The sequence below is a fragment of the Monodelphis domestica genome, chromosome 6 (genome assembly GCF_027887165.1).
Source record: "Monodelphis domestica isolate mMonDom1 chromosome 6, mMonDom1.pri, whole genome shotgun sequence".
NCBI classification, from domain to species: domain Eukaryota; kingdom Metazoa; phylum Chordata; class Mammalia; order Didelphimorphia; family Didelphidae; genus Monodelphis; species Monodelphis domestica.
The window spans coordinates 292733848-292754481 of NC_077232.1; the positions used below are offsets into that span (position 1 = coordinate 292733848).

General features: G+C 46.7%; 1 protein-coding gene across 3 annotated transcripts in view; it reads left to right on the forward strand.

Annotated features, from left to right (window-relative positions):
- The window catches only part of PRAG1 (PEAK1 related, kinase-activating pseudokinase 1), a 56403-nt gene extending 38162 nt beyond the window's left edge, over positions 1–18241 (forward strand). For all 3 annotated transcript variants that reach the window (XM_007495645.3, XM_007495646.3, XM_056803383.1), the window contains 2 exons: positions 8026–8654; positions 17033–18241. In XM_007495645.3, coding sequence (XP_007495707.2) covers positions 8026–8654; positions 17033–17992 — 1589 coding nt within the window. In that variant the 3' untranslated portion in view covers positions 17993–18241. The remainder of the gene's footprint in view (positions 1–8025; positions 8655–17032) is intronic.
- Positions 18242–20634: the final 2393 nt, after the last annotated feature.

Below are 20634 nucleotides of genomic sequence, written 5' to 3' on the forward strand. Positions count from 1 at the left end.
GACGGAGTTGATCTGCAATGCTGACTGTTCCCTGAGGTCAAAACCTCCAGAAAAGGTGGGGGGGGGGAGCCAAGATGGAGTGTCTTGGCTGCTACTAGGCTGCTTGCTCTGCACTTCTCCAGCTGCCTCTACACCACCTGTGTTCAACACCCTGAACCTGGCACAGCTGTACTGGCAGGGTTCTCCCTCCAGACAAGCACTCTTGCCCATCCAGAGATTCCAGCCACCTCTGTAGGCTCAGTACAATAGGTGGGTAAGGGGTCCAGAGACCTTCCTTCTTGACTCTAGTCTGGCACGGTGAGGAGACATGAGAGGTGTAGAATAAGAGAGAGGCCCCCAGGGCCCCGCCTTCAGGCTCCCCTCGAGGGGATCCCCCAGTCGGCGAGCCTCCCCCTCTGCTTCCCCCCCAGGGTTGATGAGCCAGCCTTCCAGGCCACCGGTGAAATACCACTACTCTGATCGTTTTTTCACTGACCCAGTGAGGCAGGTATATTAAACCTGTGTGTTCTAGAGTTCAGACTTTTGGGGGGACGTACCTTTTAAGTTGGGTCCAGGAAGAGGGTTTCCTAGCTCTGTCCTGTTGTTAGATTTGGTTTTCAGTCCCCTGAAAGTGCTGTGTTTTTGATTGGTGATGAAGGGTTTATGGAGGTCTTAATTTTTGCTACCTCTAAGCTGCCATCTTGACTCTGCCTCCCTCCCTCCCACCTATTGAGAAAGGCAAGAAATGTGATCTTGATTTCACATGTGAAAAACATTTCCATATTAGCCACATTGTTAAAAAAAATAAAGGAAAAAAATTGTGCTTCAGTCATTACTCCGATTCTATCAGTTCTCTGTGGAGGTGGAGAGCAGCATTTTTGTGATGAGTCCCTCAGAATTGTCTTGGATCATTGTGTTGCTGAGAAAAACTAAGAGATTCTGAGTTGATAATTGGAAAATATTGCTGTTACTGTATACACACTATCTTGTTCTGGTTCTGCTCACTTTGCTCTGCATATACATCTTCCCTGGCTTTTCTGAAATCTTTCCTCTCATCAATGGCTAACCATTCATCAGTCAGATGCTATCATTTGTTCAGCCATTCTCCTCAATTTTCAATTCTTTGTCACCACAAAGAGAGCTGCTAGAGGTATTTTTGTACATATGAGTCCTACTTTTTCTCTGATCTCTCTGTAGACATAGTGATATTGCTGGATCAAAGGGTGAGCACAGTTTTATAGTCCTTTGGGCTTGACTGCAAGTTGTTCATCAGAATCATCCCAAATCTTTTTTTTTAAACCTTTACCTTCTGTTTTAGCTGCCCCTTCCAAATCTTTTTTTGAAACAATAATGCCTACACATGCCACCCCATCTTATATTTAGTGGAATTGGATTTTTGAACCCAAGTGTGAATTTGTCCAAATTTAATTTCATCTTCTTAATTTCAGCCCAGTGTACTTGCCTATTAAGCAGAATCCCTTTTATATCTTGATTCTGCCATCCACTTTATTAGCTTACCTCACCAACTTTGGGTCACCTGCACATTTCATAGGCATGTCATCTGTCCCTTTTTCCAAGTCATTGACTTCGATGAAAAAAGGAGTAGACCAGCTAGGTAGCACCAGGGGATAGAATTCTGGGCCTGAAGCCAAGAAGATCTGAGTTCAAACCTGGCCTAAGATTCTTACTAGTTGGGCAAATCACTTAACTTTAATTGTTTGCCACAATTTCTTCATCTGTTAAAATGAGCTGAAGAAGGAAATGGCAAACCACTACAGCACTTTGCAAACCATCAAAGTGCTATATAAATGCTGGCTATTATCATTAGCTATTCTTAATCCTGGCCCAAAAAAGGAAAAAATGGTATAACACGTGTTTGATAAAGGCAGGTTGGCTCTTAGCCATCACAGCTTTCCTTTTTAGATGTTCTTCCACTTTTCTTGTAATGGTTATCGGCTCTAGCATGTTTCCTCTAATCCCAGTCAAGCTCACCAGCCTATCCTTTGCAGATTCCATTCAATAATAATAATAATAATAGCCAGCATTATTAGAGAGCCTACCCTATACCAGGCACTGTACTAAGCACTTTACAAATATTATCTCATTCTCTTCCTTTTCTGAAACAAACCCTTCTGTCATCCCGTGATGTCTCTTCTTTTCCATGAACTTTCACATGTTCCTGACAGTGAATCAGTTCTTTCAGGGCTCAAGGACTTCAGGCATCAGGGCCAGAACACTTCCTTCAGGTCAGAAAGGACAGCAGCTCAGAGGACTCCCTGGCTAGTGTTGGCTCCTCCACATTCCCACTGAGCTCTCAGCCTTCTTCCTTTGGTCAGTTATCTCCTCCTTCCCAGCCGCCCAAAGCTGAGCTCCTATCCTGGGCTTCCCTACCCAGCCATTCTGGCTAAGGGTGACCCTTCCCAGGACCATACTCCCCCAGTGCCTTCTCTGTTATCTGGCTCAGCTTCAGCTGATGAAACATTTTCCTCTCCAGCATGTTGTTACTGAGCTTATCCATAAACTCATTCATTCATTCACTTAAAAGTATTTAGTCACGTAAGGGTGTAATTACGAGTGCCTCCGGGGCCCAAAAGACTGTGAAAATCACTGAGGGTGATACAGAAGAATTTTAAGACTAGGTCCCCTCTACTTGGAGCCACTAGACCTATACACAGGAAATAGTTAAGTAACAATATGGGGCATTATGTGACTTCTAGCTAAAAGGGAAAAGGGAGGGAGGAGCCAGACATCCCAGGCTGGATGGGGGGACCCGGAGCTGGTATGTATGGATTTCTCCTGAAATAGCAAGGTCAGTCCTGTGCAGGGCCTCAAAGCTCCTTCAAATTTATACCCCCACCCCCACCCCACCTCCTTTTTTTAAAAAATGTCCTTTATAAAAACTTCCAAACATCATATACCAAATGAGATAAGCATTTCCACACATATGAAGCAGTCAGAAAAGAGGATTAATGATCTGCACCCTCCAAGGATTCAATCTTACTTCAAGGCTTCTGTGTTTTTTTTTTATTGACTTTCCTTCTGTTCTCTTCCATGCATTTTTAGAAATGCTTCAAGGACCCTCATCTTTTTATAAATGTATTTTGGTAAATACGATAAAAAGGCAGCTTGTTTTTCATATAGTTGTTCAGAACCTGAATTTCTTCCTTTGGGAATTGCTCACTCATATCGTATGACCGTGTACTAATTGGAATATGGCTTTCAGGCTTAGGTATTTTAACCAGTGCTTTATCTATCCTGGGAAATGAGACCTTTATCATAGAAACTTTCTACAAAGATTATTTCCCCCCATTAAACATTTCCCACCTCATTTTAACTGCATGATTTTTGTTTGCACAAAAACTTTCATGTTTTCTGCACAAAAAAGTCTGTTTTATCTTCTGATATTCCTTGTTTGATCTTGAAATCTTCCCCTTGCTGGCAATCTGATGGGTAATTTTGTCCCTGCTCCTTTACTTTGCTTGGCATCAGCTGTTTCTGTCTTCTCTATATTTCTTTATTAAATCTCAGTTGGTGAACTCAGTCACATTGGGCTCCTCAAACCATCCCCTCCCCCTCAACCTTGTCATTACAATTGTTGCTTTTGTGTTCCTATTTCTTTCTTGGGCATCCCTATCCCTGCTGGGCTGATATTCCTCGTAGACTTTAGACCCAGGACTTCCTCCTTAACCTTTCTATGAACTCTTTGAATCTTGTCTCCTTTCCAAAAATCCAAGATGCCTGTCAGACCTTGCCCAGATTCCTTTCTGTTACAAATTCTCTGAGGGAGCAGTCACTCCCCTTCCCCCTAAACAGGTTCCCATCATTTCTAATCACTCAGTTTTCATTTGTACACGACTTGTTTTTTTAATGATGTTTCTTTAGGCACAAGATTATAGGGTTTTGATTTCTTATCCAATCTCCCCTTTCTTATTGGGTTGTTTAATCCATTTACATTGAAAGTTAAGAGTTGGCTTTATATTTTCCTCTATATGTTTCTTCCTTTGGGGGTCAGGGCTCAGTTCTGATACCCCTTCTTTAAACACAGTACAATGTTCCTTCAGGTACTTTATTTTTAAGATAGCCCTTTTCCCACTGGCTCTCTTCCCCTCACTCCTCTTCTCATTTGTTATCCCTTTCCTGTTGGGGCTTTGTTTATTGGTTCCTTTATGTCCTGCTTTTATCTGGTTTTAGAATTCTTCCTCTTTTTCCTTTTTGGCCAGATTCCCTCTTCCTCTCCTTTACCTAGCCTTGTTCATTAGTTTGTTTTTTTTTTAATTTCTTTTTTTGCCTCTCTTTCCAAAAAGGATTTCTTTCTCTCTTCTTATCTATCCATTTTATCATTCTCTTTACTCTAGACACTCATTCTGATTCCTGTCCCTAAAATTATTGGCTATCTCTTTTCTCTGTATTCCTCATATAGTGAAAACTTTCAGAGTTTCGAGGCATGCCCTTCTAGAGTCATTCGACCACAGCTTGTAGGGCCTGCCTGGTGGGTATCCCTGTTAACATTGTGCTCACTCTCAGAAAAATGACACTTACTGCAGTTGTCAGAGTGGACATTGATCCCTGGTTGGCTGGTTACCCTACCATGTCCCCAATTGTGGAGCCCCACACTTTCTACCTTTCCCAGTTACCTCTTTTTTAATTCATTTGCTTTAAAATCTCCTCCATATGCCCATGGCATCCCACTCCCCCAGGTGTCACTTGCCTCCAGGAGTTCTAACTCTTCCTCCCAATGTAGGAAGAACAGATTTTTCAAGTACCAAATATCCCAAGCCACAGCCTGTATATGGTTACCATCTCCCTTTATAGACTATTTCCTTTATAGAAGAGCATTCATCAGTGGAACTCCTTCACACCCCTAAAAGAAGGCCTACTTCTTTTCTCCTAGTCTTTCTCTTTCTGAGACCACAGAGGTCACTTTACCCTTATTGTGAGCCCTTTGATCCCAGTGCATAACACACTCCTTTCTATCTCCTTTCCTTCACTTCTCTCTTCCCTGCCTTTCATGTACCCCCTTGATATTGTTATATGGATCCCCCCAAAACGCTGATTTATCTATAAGCAAGGTGTCACTAGGTTCTATCCATAGTGCCCCCTGTGTGACTCTCCACTGTCACCTCCACCTGATTTCTACCTTGATCCCTATCTCCTTGTGTACATTCAGAAAGAATTTTTATTGGAGTTTCTCTGCTGTCACTCTGTGGCTGTGGCTGATCTTGCCCACTGCATATATTCACTTCTGCATTTCTATTGTTTCATGTGTTCAAGAAGCAACTAATTTCTTAGTTTCTGGTTTCTTTATTAAAATATTTAAAATTCTTCTTGATTATGGAATCTTTTGTTCTAGTGTGGTTAAGCTCACTTATAGACGGTAGGTTCCCTTGGGCTGAGCTACATTGCTCTTTAGAACACTTGATTCCATTCCCTCCTATGTTTTCTGGTGCATGCAGAATAATCTTGTGTCACTAGAATTTCCTTTCCTTTTGTATTTGAAAGTTTTCCTCCTGGAGACCTCTAGACTCTGTTGTTTCTCAGCTGAATTGTGTCTTGGAGTTTCAGAACCTTGGATGTATTTTGTTTTTGAAAGTGACCTGCAAACCCTTAAGATTGGAATTCCATTTTTTAATGTTCAGAAATTCTTAACAGTTCTCTTGTATTATTTCCTGCATTGTGTGTCCAACTGACATTTCCTTCCCTTTTCTTCTATGAACAGTAGGGCCTGGTCTCCCTTTCTCCCCTTCACATCCCTTCTTTTACCAGCCACACCTCACCACTATTTGCTTTAGGGACCCTTCATTCCCCCAAACAGTGTGGAGAAGGAAGAGGCTTTCTGGGCATCCCTTTGCTCCCTCTCTCCCTTCCTCATCATTCTCTTCTGGCCAAGATATAAACATGGCCTTTGATAGACTAATTGACATTTTTTTTCAACCTTGTTCTGTATTTGGTTACCCACTTGAGATCCCAGCTTCTAGTTAAGTCCTTTCTGGCCAATTATCACTCGTTTTTTAAACCCTCACCTTCTGTCTTAGATTCAATACTGTGTATTGAAGGCAGATGAGTGGTAAGGGCTAGGCCATGGGGGTTAAGTGACTTGCCCAGGGTCACACAGCTGGGAAGTGTCTAAGGCCAGATTTGAACCTAGGACCTCCCATCTCTAGGCCTGGCTCTCAATCCACTGAGTCACCCAGTTGCTCTGTGAGGTCAAATTTGAACCCAGAACCTCCTGTTTCTAGACCTGGCTCTCAATCCATTGAGCCACCCAGCTGCCTCCACCAATTATCACTCTTAAGAGACTCAATTTCCTTTCCTTTTTCTCCATTGGGTGCAGAGCCAAGATGGTGGCTTAGTATCAGAGAAAGCTGAAACTGCTTTGAGAATCCTTTTTCTTATTTGCTTCACGGCCCTCATCCACCTCCCCATCCTCTATCCTGGATTTTGCCCTCAGGTCACTGCATTGGCTGTACTTAACTCCAGGAGCGTCTTGTACCTTTTTTGACTTACTTTGCTGGGTCCGGCTAGCTCTTCTCCTTTTTCCTTCCTGAATCTTCCTCCAAAGGGCTTGCTCCCCTCCCTAAGCTTCCTCACTGTTGTTGTTCTCTAGATCAGACCTAAAATCTGAAATAGTTTTAGAACAACATTTTTGAGGTCATTTGGTAGAGGAGAGAGAACGAGCCTGCCAGAAAGGAGTTAGAGAGAATTTACCCAGGGAAGAAAAGTCGCCAGGTGAGGAACTAGCCAAAACACAGGCCTTTATGTATGGATCATCAAGTCTTGGGGGCGGTAACCCAAGACAAGAACAAGTTGGAGGATGCAGGCCCCGGGGAAACCCAAAATGCTTTGTAGCCTTCTTCAGCCTTCCGAGAGAATTCCGGGGGCCAGGTGACGCTCTTGGGGCGGGCCACCTTTGATTAAAGGGGTTGGGCTGAAATCATTTTTCTGAACAGTAGAATCAATCCTTCATCTCTCTTCCTCTCCTGTCTCCTCTCACGCAGAGGTCTCCCAGCTCCCTCTCTCCGGATCTCCAGGCCTGCAGCCTCACCGGCCTATTCCACATTTTAAAGTGGAAGCCCCCAAACACCCCCCACTTACCATGGCCAAAGGAGGTCACTGGGACACAGAACCACACCCAAGCGTTCTTGCTAACCTCCATAGTTCTTTCCTTCACTGTCCTTATGGCCAACCAAGACCACCAGCGGAGGCTCATCCTCAACACTTTCCCTCGCAGCCTAGCAGTCGGGTCAGGGGTCGTGGCTCCTGGGAGCCTAAAGCTTCACACCTGTCCCTCGGGCACACTGCCTCCCCAGCCTCCTCTGACGCCCCAGACCTCTTCAGTCGCCTCCAAATTCTGGTCTCCCCGCTCCACGTGACCTTCCATTTAGAGGCCAAAGCGGCGTTCCTAAGGCACACGGACCAGCAGTTCGTCCCACGTTCCCCAATACAATGAGGCAGCCCCCCGTCTCTGAAATGACATACTGCCCTCCTGCATGATACTCCTGCGCTAGCGTGCCCGTCCCTGGACTAAGTGGCGCTAGGCTAGCCGGTCTCGGGGAGCTGCGAGGAATGGTTGGGTGTTAAATGGAGGTCTCCCTCAGCACTCCCTGAGGTAGCAGAAGGGCGTGTTTTCTGAACCCCGGCTCACCAGGAAGAGACCAGGAGGGTCACGGCCTCCCTGGGGCTCCCCGACAGGAGTCTTGAGGGACACCTAGCCCCGCCTTCCCACGTCTAACGCCAGCATCAGAGAAACTGTCATTCCTACTGGCAGGTAGGCAAGTCCCATACTGTCTGTGTCTTGGTTCATTGAGATGGCAGCTGAGATCCTAAATGTGACCTTGTTTAAGTCACTGCCCCTTCCTGGGCCTCGGTTAGCCTTCATGACTTCCAGCGTCTCCCAGCTCCTTTGTTGGGGGTGGGTCCCCTTCCCACCATTAGAGTCCCCGGAACCCAAGAGCCAGTGGATCCCAGCTCTTCCTCCCTCCCCACTGACTGCGCTGGGACTCAGCTGCTGACCCTCAGGGTGAGCCCTGCTTTGCTCTTCTGTTTCAGGGCTTTCCTTGGAGCCAGCCTGCTGTCCTTCCTCTGCTCCAGTGGCTTCCCCTGTGCAACCTGAGGAGGATGAGTCCACCCATGGGCCCTTGCAGCCCCCTCCCCTGCCCCAGAAGAGGACGGTCAGCCGGGCCGCATCCTCTCCCGACGGTCTCTTCTTGACCCAGGGCTCCCTGGTCCACCGGACCACAAGCCCCAGGCTGAACCCCAGCCACTCTGAAACGAGCATCTGCTTCCCTGAAGACTCTCGTTCCACAGGGAGGGGCCCCGAGGCCCAGCTGCCGGGGTCCCAGGGCTTGTCCCTGGCCTCCTCTCAGCTCAGCGTGTCCAGCCAGACCTCTGCCTCCAGCTGCCCTCCGCAGCAGCAGCCCAGTCTCCTCGCCAGCATCGCCAGCAAAGAGGCCACCTACGCCAAGCTCAGTGACCTCTACACCCAGTCCCTTCTGCGCCTGGCTGCCAGGTGCGAGCAACACTTCATGGGGGATCAAGGGTCAGAGCCGCTGCGCTTCAGCGAGAACAGCTGGTCTCTCTTCAAGCTGACACGCAACCAGCCCTGCTGCCGTTCTGGAGATGCCGTCTACTACTGTGCCACCTGCTCCCAGGACCCCTCCCGCGCCTACGCTGTCAAGGTACCAGGCCCCCGGGCTCCCGATGGAGATTTAGGAAGGCAGTAGGGACAGAGCAGGATCCATCAGGTAAAGCAGGGGAGAGCACCCAGAAAGGGCTCTGGGATCAGAAAGGGCCTTAGGGAACCTGCCTGAGATGAAGCAAGAGGAGGACAAGGCTGAGGGAGAACACAGCACCCAATGGAGGCCCTGAATGCCATACCAAGAACTTTGAGCTTTATTGGAACCATTGGAAAGGTATAAAAGGAAGCTCCGTGGGGTAAATGGTGAAGGGTGGTATAGAGGGAGGCAGCAATCTGGGGGTTGCAGAGAGGGGAATAGGGAGAAGAGCCTGAGGGCAGTGAAAGGACCATTGCCAGGAATTGGTCACTGTTGGCCTAAGAGGAAGAGAGGGATAAGCCCAAGCTACTCTGAGGTAAGTGGTATGGATGGAATTGGAGTTGGAAGTGGAGAAAGAGCCATCTGGGGACTCTGGGGGAAGGCAGAAGAAAGCTACATAAAGCAGTCTCAGCCCACCAGAAGCCTTTGCTCTACCTATAATTTAAAAAAAATTGCTTTAGAAGCAAGAGAAAAATCTTCAACATTAATTGTGGGGCATGTTAGAGCTGGAAGAAGAGACCTCTGAGATCATCTATCTACCCCCTACCCCTTCCTCCCAGAGACCCCAACAGCTAAGGTTTATCCATCTAAAGGAATATGAGCCTTAGGCACGTCCCTTCTCCTCCCTGGGTCTCAGTTTCCCCCTCTATAAAATGAAGGGAGTTGGTCTCAGTGACCCTTCCAGCTCAAAGTTAGTGATCCTAGGACCCTAGCCTGGGTAAGTTCCTTCCTCTCCCTGAGCCTCAAGTTTTCTCTCCTGATAAATGAAAGGGTTGGAATTGGCTTTTAATGTCCCTTTCAGCTCTAATCTGTGGTCCTAGGACCCATATCAAGAACCATCATCCCCATTTTCAAGATGAGAAAACTAAATCTAGGAAGAATACAGGGATTTCCCAAGGGCCTCTCACAGGTGTCATAGCTGGGATTTGAATCCTACTTTTGGGTTTCATAACTTCCCCCACTCCATAAAGATACCTCAGAAGACAGGCTTGGGTGCCTTTCCTGATGTCACAGAATCTGGCCAGGGAAGAGCTGGCATGAGAGAGAGATCTTTGGAGTGTGAGAACCAGGCTTTCTCTGCCATGCCACAAGGTCTCCCTGAATGTGATAGTTGGGAATGGACTCATTAAGAAGCCAGGTTAACTATAGAAATCCACCCCTGAAGGAGGGCCAGCAACTACCCCTGCCAAGGGCATGCACCCCTGCTTTGATTTGGTTCTATGTCACCAAGATGGCAAGATTAGTTTGATTACCTGATGTTCCCCAGAATCCCAGGATGCCCCAGCAGAACTGAATCTCAGGGACTGTCCAGTCTAACCCAGCCCCCATTTTACAAACACAGAAACTCAGTCAAGAGCAAGGAGATGAGTGAATAAGCAGAAGGGAGGAATGGAACCCACACTCTGATCCCCACCTCCCACCCAAGCATGGCATTATTTTCCCCATAAAAATACAAAATAGCATGTACTCACTGAGAATTTATGGTTGAGGAACCAGCAGGCACATGCTGCAATGCACAAGCAAGAAATCTTTACGAGATGGTTTTATGTGAAAACAAAAACTGCCCTTCTTTAGGTTTTCCTTTTAGGTATTGATTGCCTTTGAGGTAGACAGATATGGTGATCAGAAAGCCAGCCTGCCAGCCTGAGGAGTCCTGCCTCTGGCCCCTCCATCCAAAGAGGACCTTAAGCAAGGTGCCTCATCACAGGATCTCCAGCCACTTTCTAGGAGCAGACATCACCACACCAAAGTGTGGCCCACCTGGATCTAGGTGCATTTTCCACACTGTAGACAATGTTCAGCTTCCAACTGGAGGCAGCCGTCACATAGATGAAATCACAAGTCAAAGGAAAATGCCTGGGGGACTCTGCTATTAATTCTTGCTTCACTGTCATTGACATTTGTTTATTTTTACAAGTATTTCTCCTCCTCACACTGCCCACCCATCTCCATTGAACAAAAAGAAAGGAGGGAGGGAAGACCCTCACAGCAAACATGCTCATTACCCCTTTAATGGTCATGTCCATTCTGCATTTCTTATCAATCTAGAAACATTTCTTAAGCCTCTCCATGTGCCAAGCTTCCAAGCACTGTCTAGTGCTAGGTCTACAAATAAAAGCAAGCCAGTTTCTGCCCTGTGGGAGCTCACAGCCCCTCTCTAGCATCTCCTTTATTTTTAAACAATATAATTTTGGATTGTTGTTCTTGACGTATTCTTTGCTCCATTCCCCACCATTAGGCACCAGTTAGGTCTGAGTCTTGGGGTACATGTACCTGGGTTACAATTTTTGTTGCAGTCTGATCTTTAAGGGATGGCAGGGTTTGTCAACAAACATGAGTGAGGGAAGTAGGAAGCATTTTGAAGAGGTCCTGGCCTCTCTTTGCTTAAAACAACAAAAAAGAATTCTGAGCTTAACAAATACCCAATAAAATGAATTTTCCACATCTAGAGTAGAACAGAAGGAGGATTTTACAGGAAACCAGCAGAGCAGACCCTCAGTCACCACACACACAGGGCTGCCTCCCCTTTAAGTAGTTAATCAAGTCAGTATTGAAATTTCAGTCTACTCCCACCTGTTCATTTTTCTTCCTGCTGTTTTCTTTTATGCTTCCCCTCCCCCTTAAATGTCTTAATTTGATTTTTCCCCCTTTTTTAAATGGGGATCAGCCCTATCTTTAGAGGATTAAATCTCCTTTTTCTTGTATCAGCAGAAAATTCTAGTCTCATTTCTGAAGATTCTATTGCTGTTGCTTTTCTGGTTTTCTTCTGTCACTTTTTTCTCTTGTGCCTTTGCAGGCATATTTTTTCATTGAGTCAGAACTCTTTTTGCCCAATTTAAAAAATATTTTATTTTTTCCTGCAGTTACCAACATTTTTTAAAATAATTCTAAATCTTGAATTCTCTCCCTCCCCAAACCCTCATGAGATGGTAAGCAATCTGATATAAGTTTTACATGTATAATCATGTAAAACATTTCACCATATTAATCCTTTTATGGAAGAAAACTTAAACAAAAAAATAAGAAAGTGAAAAACTTAGTTTTAATATGGATTCAGACTCCATCAATTTTTTCTCTGGAAGCAGATGGCATTTTTTATGGTGAGTCCTTTGGGATTGTTTTGGATCATTGCATTACTGAGAATAGCTAAATTAAGTCACAGTTATTCATCACACAATATTATTGTCACTGTGTACAATGTTCTCCTGGTTCAGTTCCTCTTAAGTCTTTCCAAGCACTCTTTCCTTTTTTTTTTTTGAAAATTTTTATTTCATTAAATAATTTAGAATATTTTCTCATGGTTGCATGATTCATTTTCTTTTCCTCCCCCTCCCCACTCCCATAGACAATGAGCAATTCCACTGTTTTTTTTTATCAAGACCTATTTCCATACCATTGATATTTGCACTAGGATGTTCATTTAGAGCCTACATCCCCATTCATATCCCCTTCAACCCATGTGATCAAGCAGTTGTTTTTCTTCTGTGTTTCTACTCCCACAGTTCTTCCTCTGAATGTGAATAGTGTTCTTTCTCAGAAGTCCCTTAGAATTGTACTGGGTCATTGCATTGCTGCTAGTAGAGAAGTCACAGTGTCCAAGCACTCTTTTCTCCCTTGGAACTGTGAACACAGTCCCCTGATTCCCTGTGTCCCTAAGAGCTGGTATATGCTAGTACTCTTCCTCACTGAGTCCAAGTGCATATGGGCACTATGACAAGTCTTGCACCCAGAGCCAGCAAAGGGGCCCCTGTAATCTCCTTTTGAGCAGTTGTCCAATCCCCCTTACTTTCTGTCCCTGAGAGCTCCAGAAGCTTTTGCTGCTGACTCAGATGTTCCCAAGGCCTGTTGGCACAGTGGTGCCTGCCTTGGCAGTCCTACTTTTCCATCCTGGTGGGACAGATGTTTTGGACCAGCCTTCTAAGTCATTCTGGCTGAAAAATTTCACTCCATCTTTTCATAGGTGATGCTGTGCCAGAATTCACTTTCAGACCTTCTATCATGGAATTTTGGTTAGACATCAGATGGGTCAATGTACTTTGTCCCTACCATCATGGTGCTGCACCTAAAGAATATATATATATAATAGAAAGAACATGGAATTTTACATCAAAGGACCAACCTATATAACTTTGATCAATTGTGCTGTTAGCCTCCCTGGGCCATTCCTTCCTCATCTTCAAAATGAAAGGGTCAAATGAGGAAAACACTAGAATCCTGAAAACTCAGAATCTCCGGACCACTAGCTCTTCCTTCCTGGTCATTTTGTTTCTATGATGTTTTTGTGGCATTTTTTTAGAGAACATTGAGAATCTGGGCTCCTCTGACTGTTCAGCCTTTTCAGAAGCTTCCCTTTTCTTCATCCCATAATATGTTCTGAGACATTTGTGATAGATTTGGAGAAATCAGAGACGGGCTAGTCAGTATGTCAGAAAACCTGAACTGGGAATCCCTAACAATTTCTGTGGGATTAGATGTCAGAGAACCTAGTCATCTTTGGGGCTGCTCCATTCCCTCAAGCCCAGCCTCTCTCCAAGACACAAGAGCCATCCTCCAAACAGAGAAGCACCTCGGCTGCCATGGAAACCCTTCAGCCCCTGCAGAGCAGAAAAGGTTGACCCCTGCCTGAGAGCTGGCAGGGAATAGCCCAGGGTTGCCATTGCTGGCCCACATCCAGGGTTCTGTTCATAGTTAATTAAGGAGGTACAAACATGAGCACAGCTAAAACCCAGGCACTTCCCAAGGGGACAGAAGTGTATTTAGAGAATTCTTGGCTCTGGCTAGCCCCAGTAAACTTGAGAAGTCAGTGTCTGTATTAGAATTGTGACTCACATTTGCATAATGCTTTATTGTGGGCAAAGCACTTAATATTCACCGCCTCATTTGAGTGTAGCAATCCTCATGGAGGTTTTTAACCAAAGTCCCTGGTAATATAGCCATGTACTATTGAGCTGGTGATGCTCCTTTTTCTTCCCATTTCAGAGAGGAAGAAATGGGCTCAGGGAGTTTTACCAGGGCAGGGTTACATTTAGTACATTTAGTGTCTTTTGCCTACAAGTCTCTCTTAGACTTCAGGCTACTCTTTCCAACCTCCATGACATGTCTCTCTGCCAGAAGTCTCCCTTCCTTCTTCATTCTCATTCTAGGTTTCATGGGAGCAGTCTTCCAGCTACAACTTTCTGCTTAGAACGGGGAAATTATATTTGTCATCAGTGCCTCATTGGGGCCTGTAACTGAAAATGTGGTTTGTCAAGACTGTGAATTGCCAAAACTGTTAAGGTTTCAGCCAAACTATAAAGATAATTTTTAGTGTCTTGATTTAAAATCTAAAATTAAGTGGTCACCATGGGAAAATTCCCAAATATGAAAATACCCAAGTCAGCTGGGTTTTATGGAGATTTTAATTAATACAAATGAAGGAATTAAGGGAAGGAGAGAGAGAAAGAAAATAGTAGAAAGGGCCTAAGGGAAAGCAAGTCAGTCTTTATCACTCACCACAAGATTGTCTTCAAGCAAGCTCCAAACCTCTGAACTCCAACTCCAACTAACTTCCAATCCAAAAACTAAAAACTCCAACTAACTCAATTTCGAACTCCCCTTCCTTTTAAAGAAATTTTCTCGTGTCACCTCCCCTAAATTTTCAGGTCTACCAATCACAGTAGATGCTTTTTCCCAGGACCACCTATTCTTAGTTCTCATCTTCTTTTGTTCTCACCTTCTCAGTTTAGATAAAGTCTACTGAGTCCTTCACACCTCTTTTGTTAAGCTTGCCTTTTGTAAGTTGCTTGACCTTTCAGTGATTAATTTAACCTTTATAAGTACTTAGCACCCTTTTGTATTAGATCTAAAAATAGACCTAGCTTAAGGTTCTAGCTTTACTATAGGTATGAGTTAGGGACTTTTCATTATTCAATCAGGAGTTTTCAACTTTATCTTCCCCTAAGGCACTATCTGAGTAGGTTGGAGTAATTTTAAAAGTTCTCAATACATTCCTGACCAAGTACCTCCATTGTTAAAAATGAAGAATAGCTTAATCAAATCTTCTGAAGTAGAGTCTGAGCAGTTTTAAGATTCACAGGCCTCAAGGAATAGAGAGCAAAGACTTAAAGGTGACTTTAGGCAAATGGAGCAGCTGATCTGCTTGTGAATGGACAAGATAAGCTTATAGGGAAAAGAGATTTCTCCAAATTCTCCAATTTTCCAGTTGATTTAACTCTAGAGTTGTGCATTTCTATTAACTTAAAAATCCTTACCTTCCATCTTAGAATCAATACTGTGTATTGGTTTCAGGGCAGAAGAGTGGTCATGGTTAAGTGATTTGCCCAAGGTCACATAGCTAGTAAGTATCAGGAAAGATTTGAACCCAGGACTTCCCATCTCCAGGCCTGGTGCTCTATCCACTGAGTCTCCTAGCATCCCCATTTCTATTAACTTATGACGAACCCTCAGAACATATTCCTTGATTTTCTTGGAACCCGGGATGAGAATCAGTAAAGATATGAGCCAGTAGCCACCATAGAGAGGTGACATGCCAACTCTTGAGGTTGTCAGTGAATGCCTATACATGCTACCTGTCACAGCCCTGCTGCATGTGGGGGTGCCCCACCCCTCAACCAGTTACACCCAGAGGCTTATGCCTGGGTTTTTCTTTTATTTCTTATGGGCATTTTTCCTCCTTAGAGAATTTTAATAGACAGAGATGAGGAGTATGTTTCAGGAACCAGAGACAGGCTATGCAAATGAATGGAGGTGGGAAAGATCAGGAAAAATCTGTGATTATCTAGCAAGCACATCCAGGCCCCAGATAGTATGGATTCTCCCACTTTCATCCCAGGTGGTTATATTATTCAAATTTTCAGGGCCTATTTTGGCTGGGCTAGGACCAATGACCATATTTTACATAATGATAAATCTAAATAGTATGAAATTGAATATATCTAACTACATCAAGGGAATCCATCATTTACACTCATTGAGAGATCTAGCTGGAGACCCATTTGAATGGACCCCAAAGTACATGGAAGGAAGTACCATGAAATAAATGTGGAAAAGCAAGCACAAGCCAGATTTTATAGCGCCTTGAATGCTAGGCCAAAAAGTCTATTTTACCCTAGAAGAAATCAGGACCCACTGAATAATTTGGGGGGGGGGTTCCCTAGTGGTCTAGAAGGTCCCAGAGGGTACCTAGAACTTTCTGGAAGCCTCCTAGGACTGCTCTTAGGGAAGGAAGTGTAGCCCTGCTGCTGTAGGCTTTGGAGCTGGAGGGATCATGAGGTTTCCTTCCCTTAATTGGCAGCAAATGTTTCATTCTCATTCATGGATCCCTTGCCCCAGGTACTTGGGGGGATCTTCTGCAGAGGTAGGCTCCTCCTGTCCAGCCTCTGGACCTCACTGTCCAAAGTCAGAATGGGGCCAACTGGAGAGGAGGCAGTGGCTCAGAGAGATCCACTTGACCAAGACTGATCATTCTGATCCCTAGAACTCTGCCCAACCTTTGTAGAGGTTCTGTCTTTGGACCCTAAGGTTTAGAGTTTAGAGAATATCTAGCCCATCCTTTTATAGATGGGCACATCGAGGCCCTAGGAGAAGGCCTGGCAGACCTGTCATGATGCTGCAAAGGCCCTTGGGAGGCTGGCCATGCCAACCCTCTAATCTTACAGAGAACGTCAGTCGTTTGCACCAGGTCACCCAAGTGGTCAGTGGTAGAACCAGGATTCAAACTCCTGGCCTGGCTCCCATTGTTTCTGCTTCTTACAATTAAAATCCTCTGGAGATCGTACCTTAATTTTATAATTATTAAGTAGCAGAAAGCAGGCCAGAGAAAGAGAAGCCTGAGCTGCGTGACTGGCTTGCTAGGAGCACAAAGCCTGGGGCCAGCCAGCACTTCTAGATACTTGTTCCTGAGCAGCTGCATGATCTGAAAGCCAGACTGGTTCCAGGGAAAAAAGGCCGACATCCAGTCTTCTGCATCAGTGTATGCTCTTTGCAGTGTCCTTCTCTGGAGCTTCTCTGACCTCTATCAGGGCAAAATGGCAGCACAGCCCCTGTGTACTTTTCCTTGTGTCCCAGAAAGAGAATCCTTTACAGATAAGACAAAGAACTCATCTCCACCCTGTAGATATACAAGAGGGAGGCCTCCCCTCCTGGCCTCAGCCTGGAGAAGCCAATTCATGGATAGCTTTTAAGTCAAAAAATGTGTTTGGGGGACCAAAAAGGGGTACAAATTAATATTAACTTTCCACATGTTGGAACACACTGCCCTGACTTCTCTCGTCTTCCTCTAGATCTGTAAGATGCTGGTGTCCAAGGAAGCCCCTTACAGCGATGATCTGTCCGTGCCTATTCACTTCAACCTGCAGCAGGACTGTGGCCACTTTGTGGCCTCAGTGCCCTCCAGTATGCTGCTGTGTGCAGGGGAGCCTCAGGACCAGGACTGTGTGGTGGTGATCACCCGAGAGGTGCCCCACCAGACGGCCGCAGACTTCGTGAAGGACTCGGCCTCCCGCCACTGGGCCGAGCCAGAAGCCTACGAGCGGCGGGTGTGCCTGCTGCTGCTGCAGCTGTGCCAAGGGCTGGAGAGTCTCAAGGAACAGAGCATCACACACCGGGCCCTGTGCCTGGAGAACCTGCTGCTGGTGCCTTGCCCGGGGACCTCCCCAGGGGACCAGTCTCTGCCCCGACTCCTCATCAGCAACTTCCTTCAGGCCAAGCAGCAGCCCCGGGGCGGCGGTGGGGTGGATGAGCAGCAGAGGAGGACCCAGGCGCGCCTGGCACCCGAGATTGTGGCCGCTGCCCAGTACAAGAAGTTTGACGAGTTCCAGACAGGCATCCTCATCTACGAGCTCCTGCACCAACCCAACCCCTTTGAGGAACAGGCCCAGCTGCAGCGGCAGGACTACCAGGCCGAGGACCTGCCCCCCGTGCCCACTCTGTCCCTCTACTCAGCCGGCCTGCAGCGGTTGGCCCACCGGCTCCTAGAGGCTGACCCCATCAAGCGGCTGCACATCGCCGAGGCCAAGCGGGCCCTGCAGTGCCTGCTGTGGGGGCCACGGCGGGAGCTGCTGCAGGGCCAGCTGCAGAACTGGCTACACATGAAGAGGGCCCTGCTCTTGATGAAGCTGGCTGAGAAGGCCCTGGACGAGCAGGCGACCATCGAGCTGGAGGACTGGCTGTGCTGTCAGTACCTGGCCTCCTCGGAACCTGGGGCCCTGCAGCAGACACTCAGGCTGCTGCAGCCCCTGTGACCCCCTGGCCATGAGTACCCGGAGTCTGCCTCTCCCTGCATTATCCCCACAGAGCCAGGATGTGGAAACACAATAGTCCTGTTGGAGGCAGAGTGTGCCCACTTGTAGCCAACTGCACACCAGAGCTGTGGCCCCCCACCAGGGCTCTTCCCAAGCCCCTGCTGTGGCAGACAGAACCTCCTTAGTGACCTAACTCCTTCTTTTGATTGTTTGGTTGTTGTTTTTTAATGGAACTTGTATTTCATGCCACCTTTTCAAATGAATGAGCCTTTATTTTCCCCACTGTCCTTCCCCATTGGGAAAAAAAAAAGGTAAAAAAGGAGGCCACAACCTGGGAGTGACTGTGCTGGCATCACCAGGCAGAGGCTAGCCCAGGATTGTCTTTGTCCCAAATGGAGGTTCTTACCTGCCTCCTTAGTCCAATACCTTGATTCCTCTGTCAGGAGGTAATGGTAATCTGGAGTCATCAAATGTCTCATTTTAAAAATGAGGAAACTGAGGGAGCTTCAAGGATTTGCCAGGGTCCTCTGGGTGGGAAGGCTACAATTCAAATCCCAGGCCTTCCACTTCACATATACTGGCCCACCTTAGAGCTCAGTCCATGGCCCTAGACCTGCTCTGCTCTGAGGAATGCCTGGGCTCTCCTACCTTCTAGGAGCTCCAGGTCAGTCTGTCTTTCTGTGCCACCTCAAGGGTAACTGTGGGAGAAGGGACACCAACAGTGGTTTCAGAAAAAATGGGTCCACATTCTGGTTCAGCAGCCCATGCACATGGCACCTCCATGCCTCAGTTTCCTCATCTTCCAGATCAATATGGGGTTGGCCCTCCTGGCTCGCATGGGTGGGTGATCTTTGTTTCCTCATTTTCACAGCGAAAGACTGGGTCCCACAGCCTCAGAGAGGACAGTCACTTCCCTCATCACCCTGCCGCTGCTCTGCAGTACTAATTCACTCCTCTTCTGTGTCCTGGGCAGGAGGCAGAGCCTTCCAGGGCCCTCTAACTCCAGACCCACTGGGGTCCATTTGACGATAGCTTTGGCCCCAGGTCTCCCTGCTTTGTCTGTTCACTTGCTGAGTTTTACTTTCAGTTTACAGTTTGGTTTGGGAAAAACAGATGGTCCAGCAAGGCCAGAACTGAGTGCCCAAGTATGACCCTCCTCCCCCAAATGAAGTCATCCAGCTTCTATTGGAATACTCTCCAGGATAAGCAGCTTGCTACCTGCAGAGGCAGCTGCCTACCTTCCTTGCCTTACATCCTCTGTGTGACCTCAGCGGCCATCATAGGGAGAAATGCCCCATCACCTTGCCCTAGCCCTGAACTGTGTCTTAATCCAACTTCCTATGCATCTTGCTGCACCAACTACAGAATCCACTCATTCCCATTTATGAAGCACCTACTGTGTGCCACATGCTGGGAATATACAGAAAAGTCTGCGTCCAAGAGGTGCTTACCTTCTACGGTAGGATAAAAAAATGTTCACAGAAAAGTAAATGAAGACAGAATGTGGACAGATTAGAGACCTGGGGGTGGGTTCGAGGTGGGGAGACCATCTCCCCCTCTTAACTTCTCTACTAAATGGAATGTCCATATTCTTGTGTTTTCTCTCAATCTCTTTACCTTCCCTCCCCTTCTCTTCCTCCTGCTCTCCCTGTTTCTCCCCCTCCATCTCTCTCTCCCTCCCTCCTGCCATGTACACCTACACCTCCAGCATGAGTCCCTTCCCATGGCATTTTCCACCACTGACTAGGTGGGAGAGTGGATCTTCCAAAGATGAAAGGCTACCTCTGACACAAACCAACTGGGACCCTGGACAGCTCTGGAAGCTTCCCATCCACATCTGTATTTTCTTTGGGATTTTAACCCCTTATCAGTGAAAGTAGGAAGCCCTCCCCCATCCCCCAGGCTCCCCTCAAGTCCAGCCTTGCTGGGCCCCACTCATAAGGAGTGCCTATCCCAGTGTGGGGCTGCTGCCTCTAGAGAACACAGGGGCCTGTGAGCAGGGGTGGACAAGCGTTCCAGCAGTGCCAGGCTTGGGCACGTATCCCTCAGTAGGGGCCATTGTCCCCAGGAGATGCCCCAGACCAGCCCGCATCTGTGCTCTCTGTGTCTGCCTGGCAGTCCTTGGGTCAACTGAAGGAAAGGAAACTTGGTATTTCTGGGCTGGACTGGGGGACAGGGTGCCAGCTGGGCAGCTGCTCTCTGTATACTGCATCGTGGCAACTAGTCCCCCAGAGAGGAGAGGCTGCTGCGTAACCTGGTATTCAGAAGCTTCTGGCCTGTTCCCATGTCTCAAGGGTAGTTAGGGTTGAAGGAAATTTTGGAAGAACCCACAGTACTTTGGAGTTATTTGGAATACTTCATTGGACTGCTTTTGTCAGAAACTGTATAGCAAGTAGGCAGCTTGTCTTCAAACTGGTCACGTCCTACCTAAGACTTCGGAAAGCCGTGTGCCCATGATCAGGTCCTCTCTGACCATGAGCTTCCCATCAAATGAGGGGGTTCGGCGCACTGGCCCTAAGTCTAGGGTCATAGGATTACGGGGATCTTGTTTACAAGAACAGATCCCAGGATCCCCCAAGAGACGTCCTTACTTTTCCCAGCCTGGGAAAGGATTCATTCTGAATGGGGAGTCATCCCCCTAG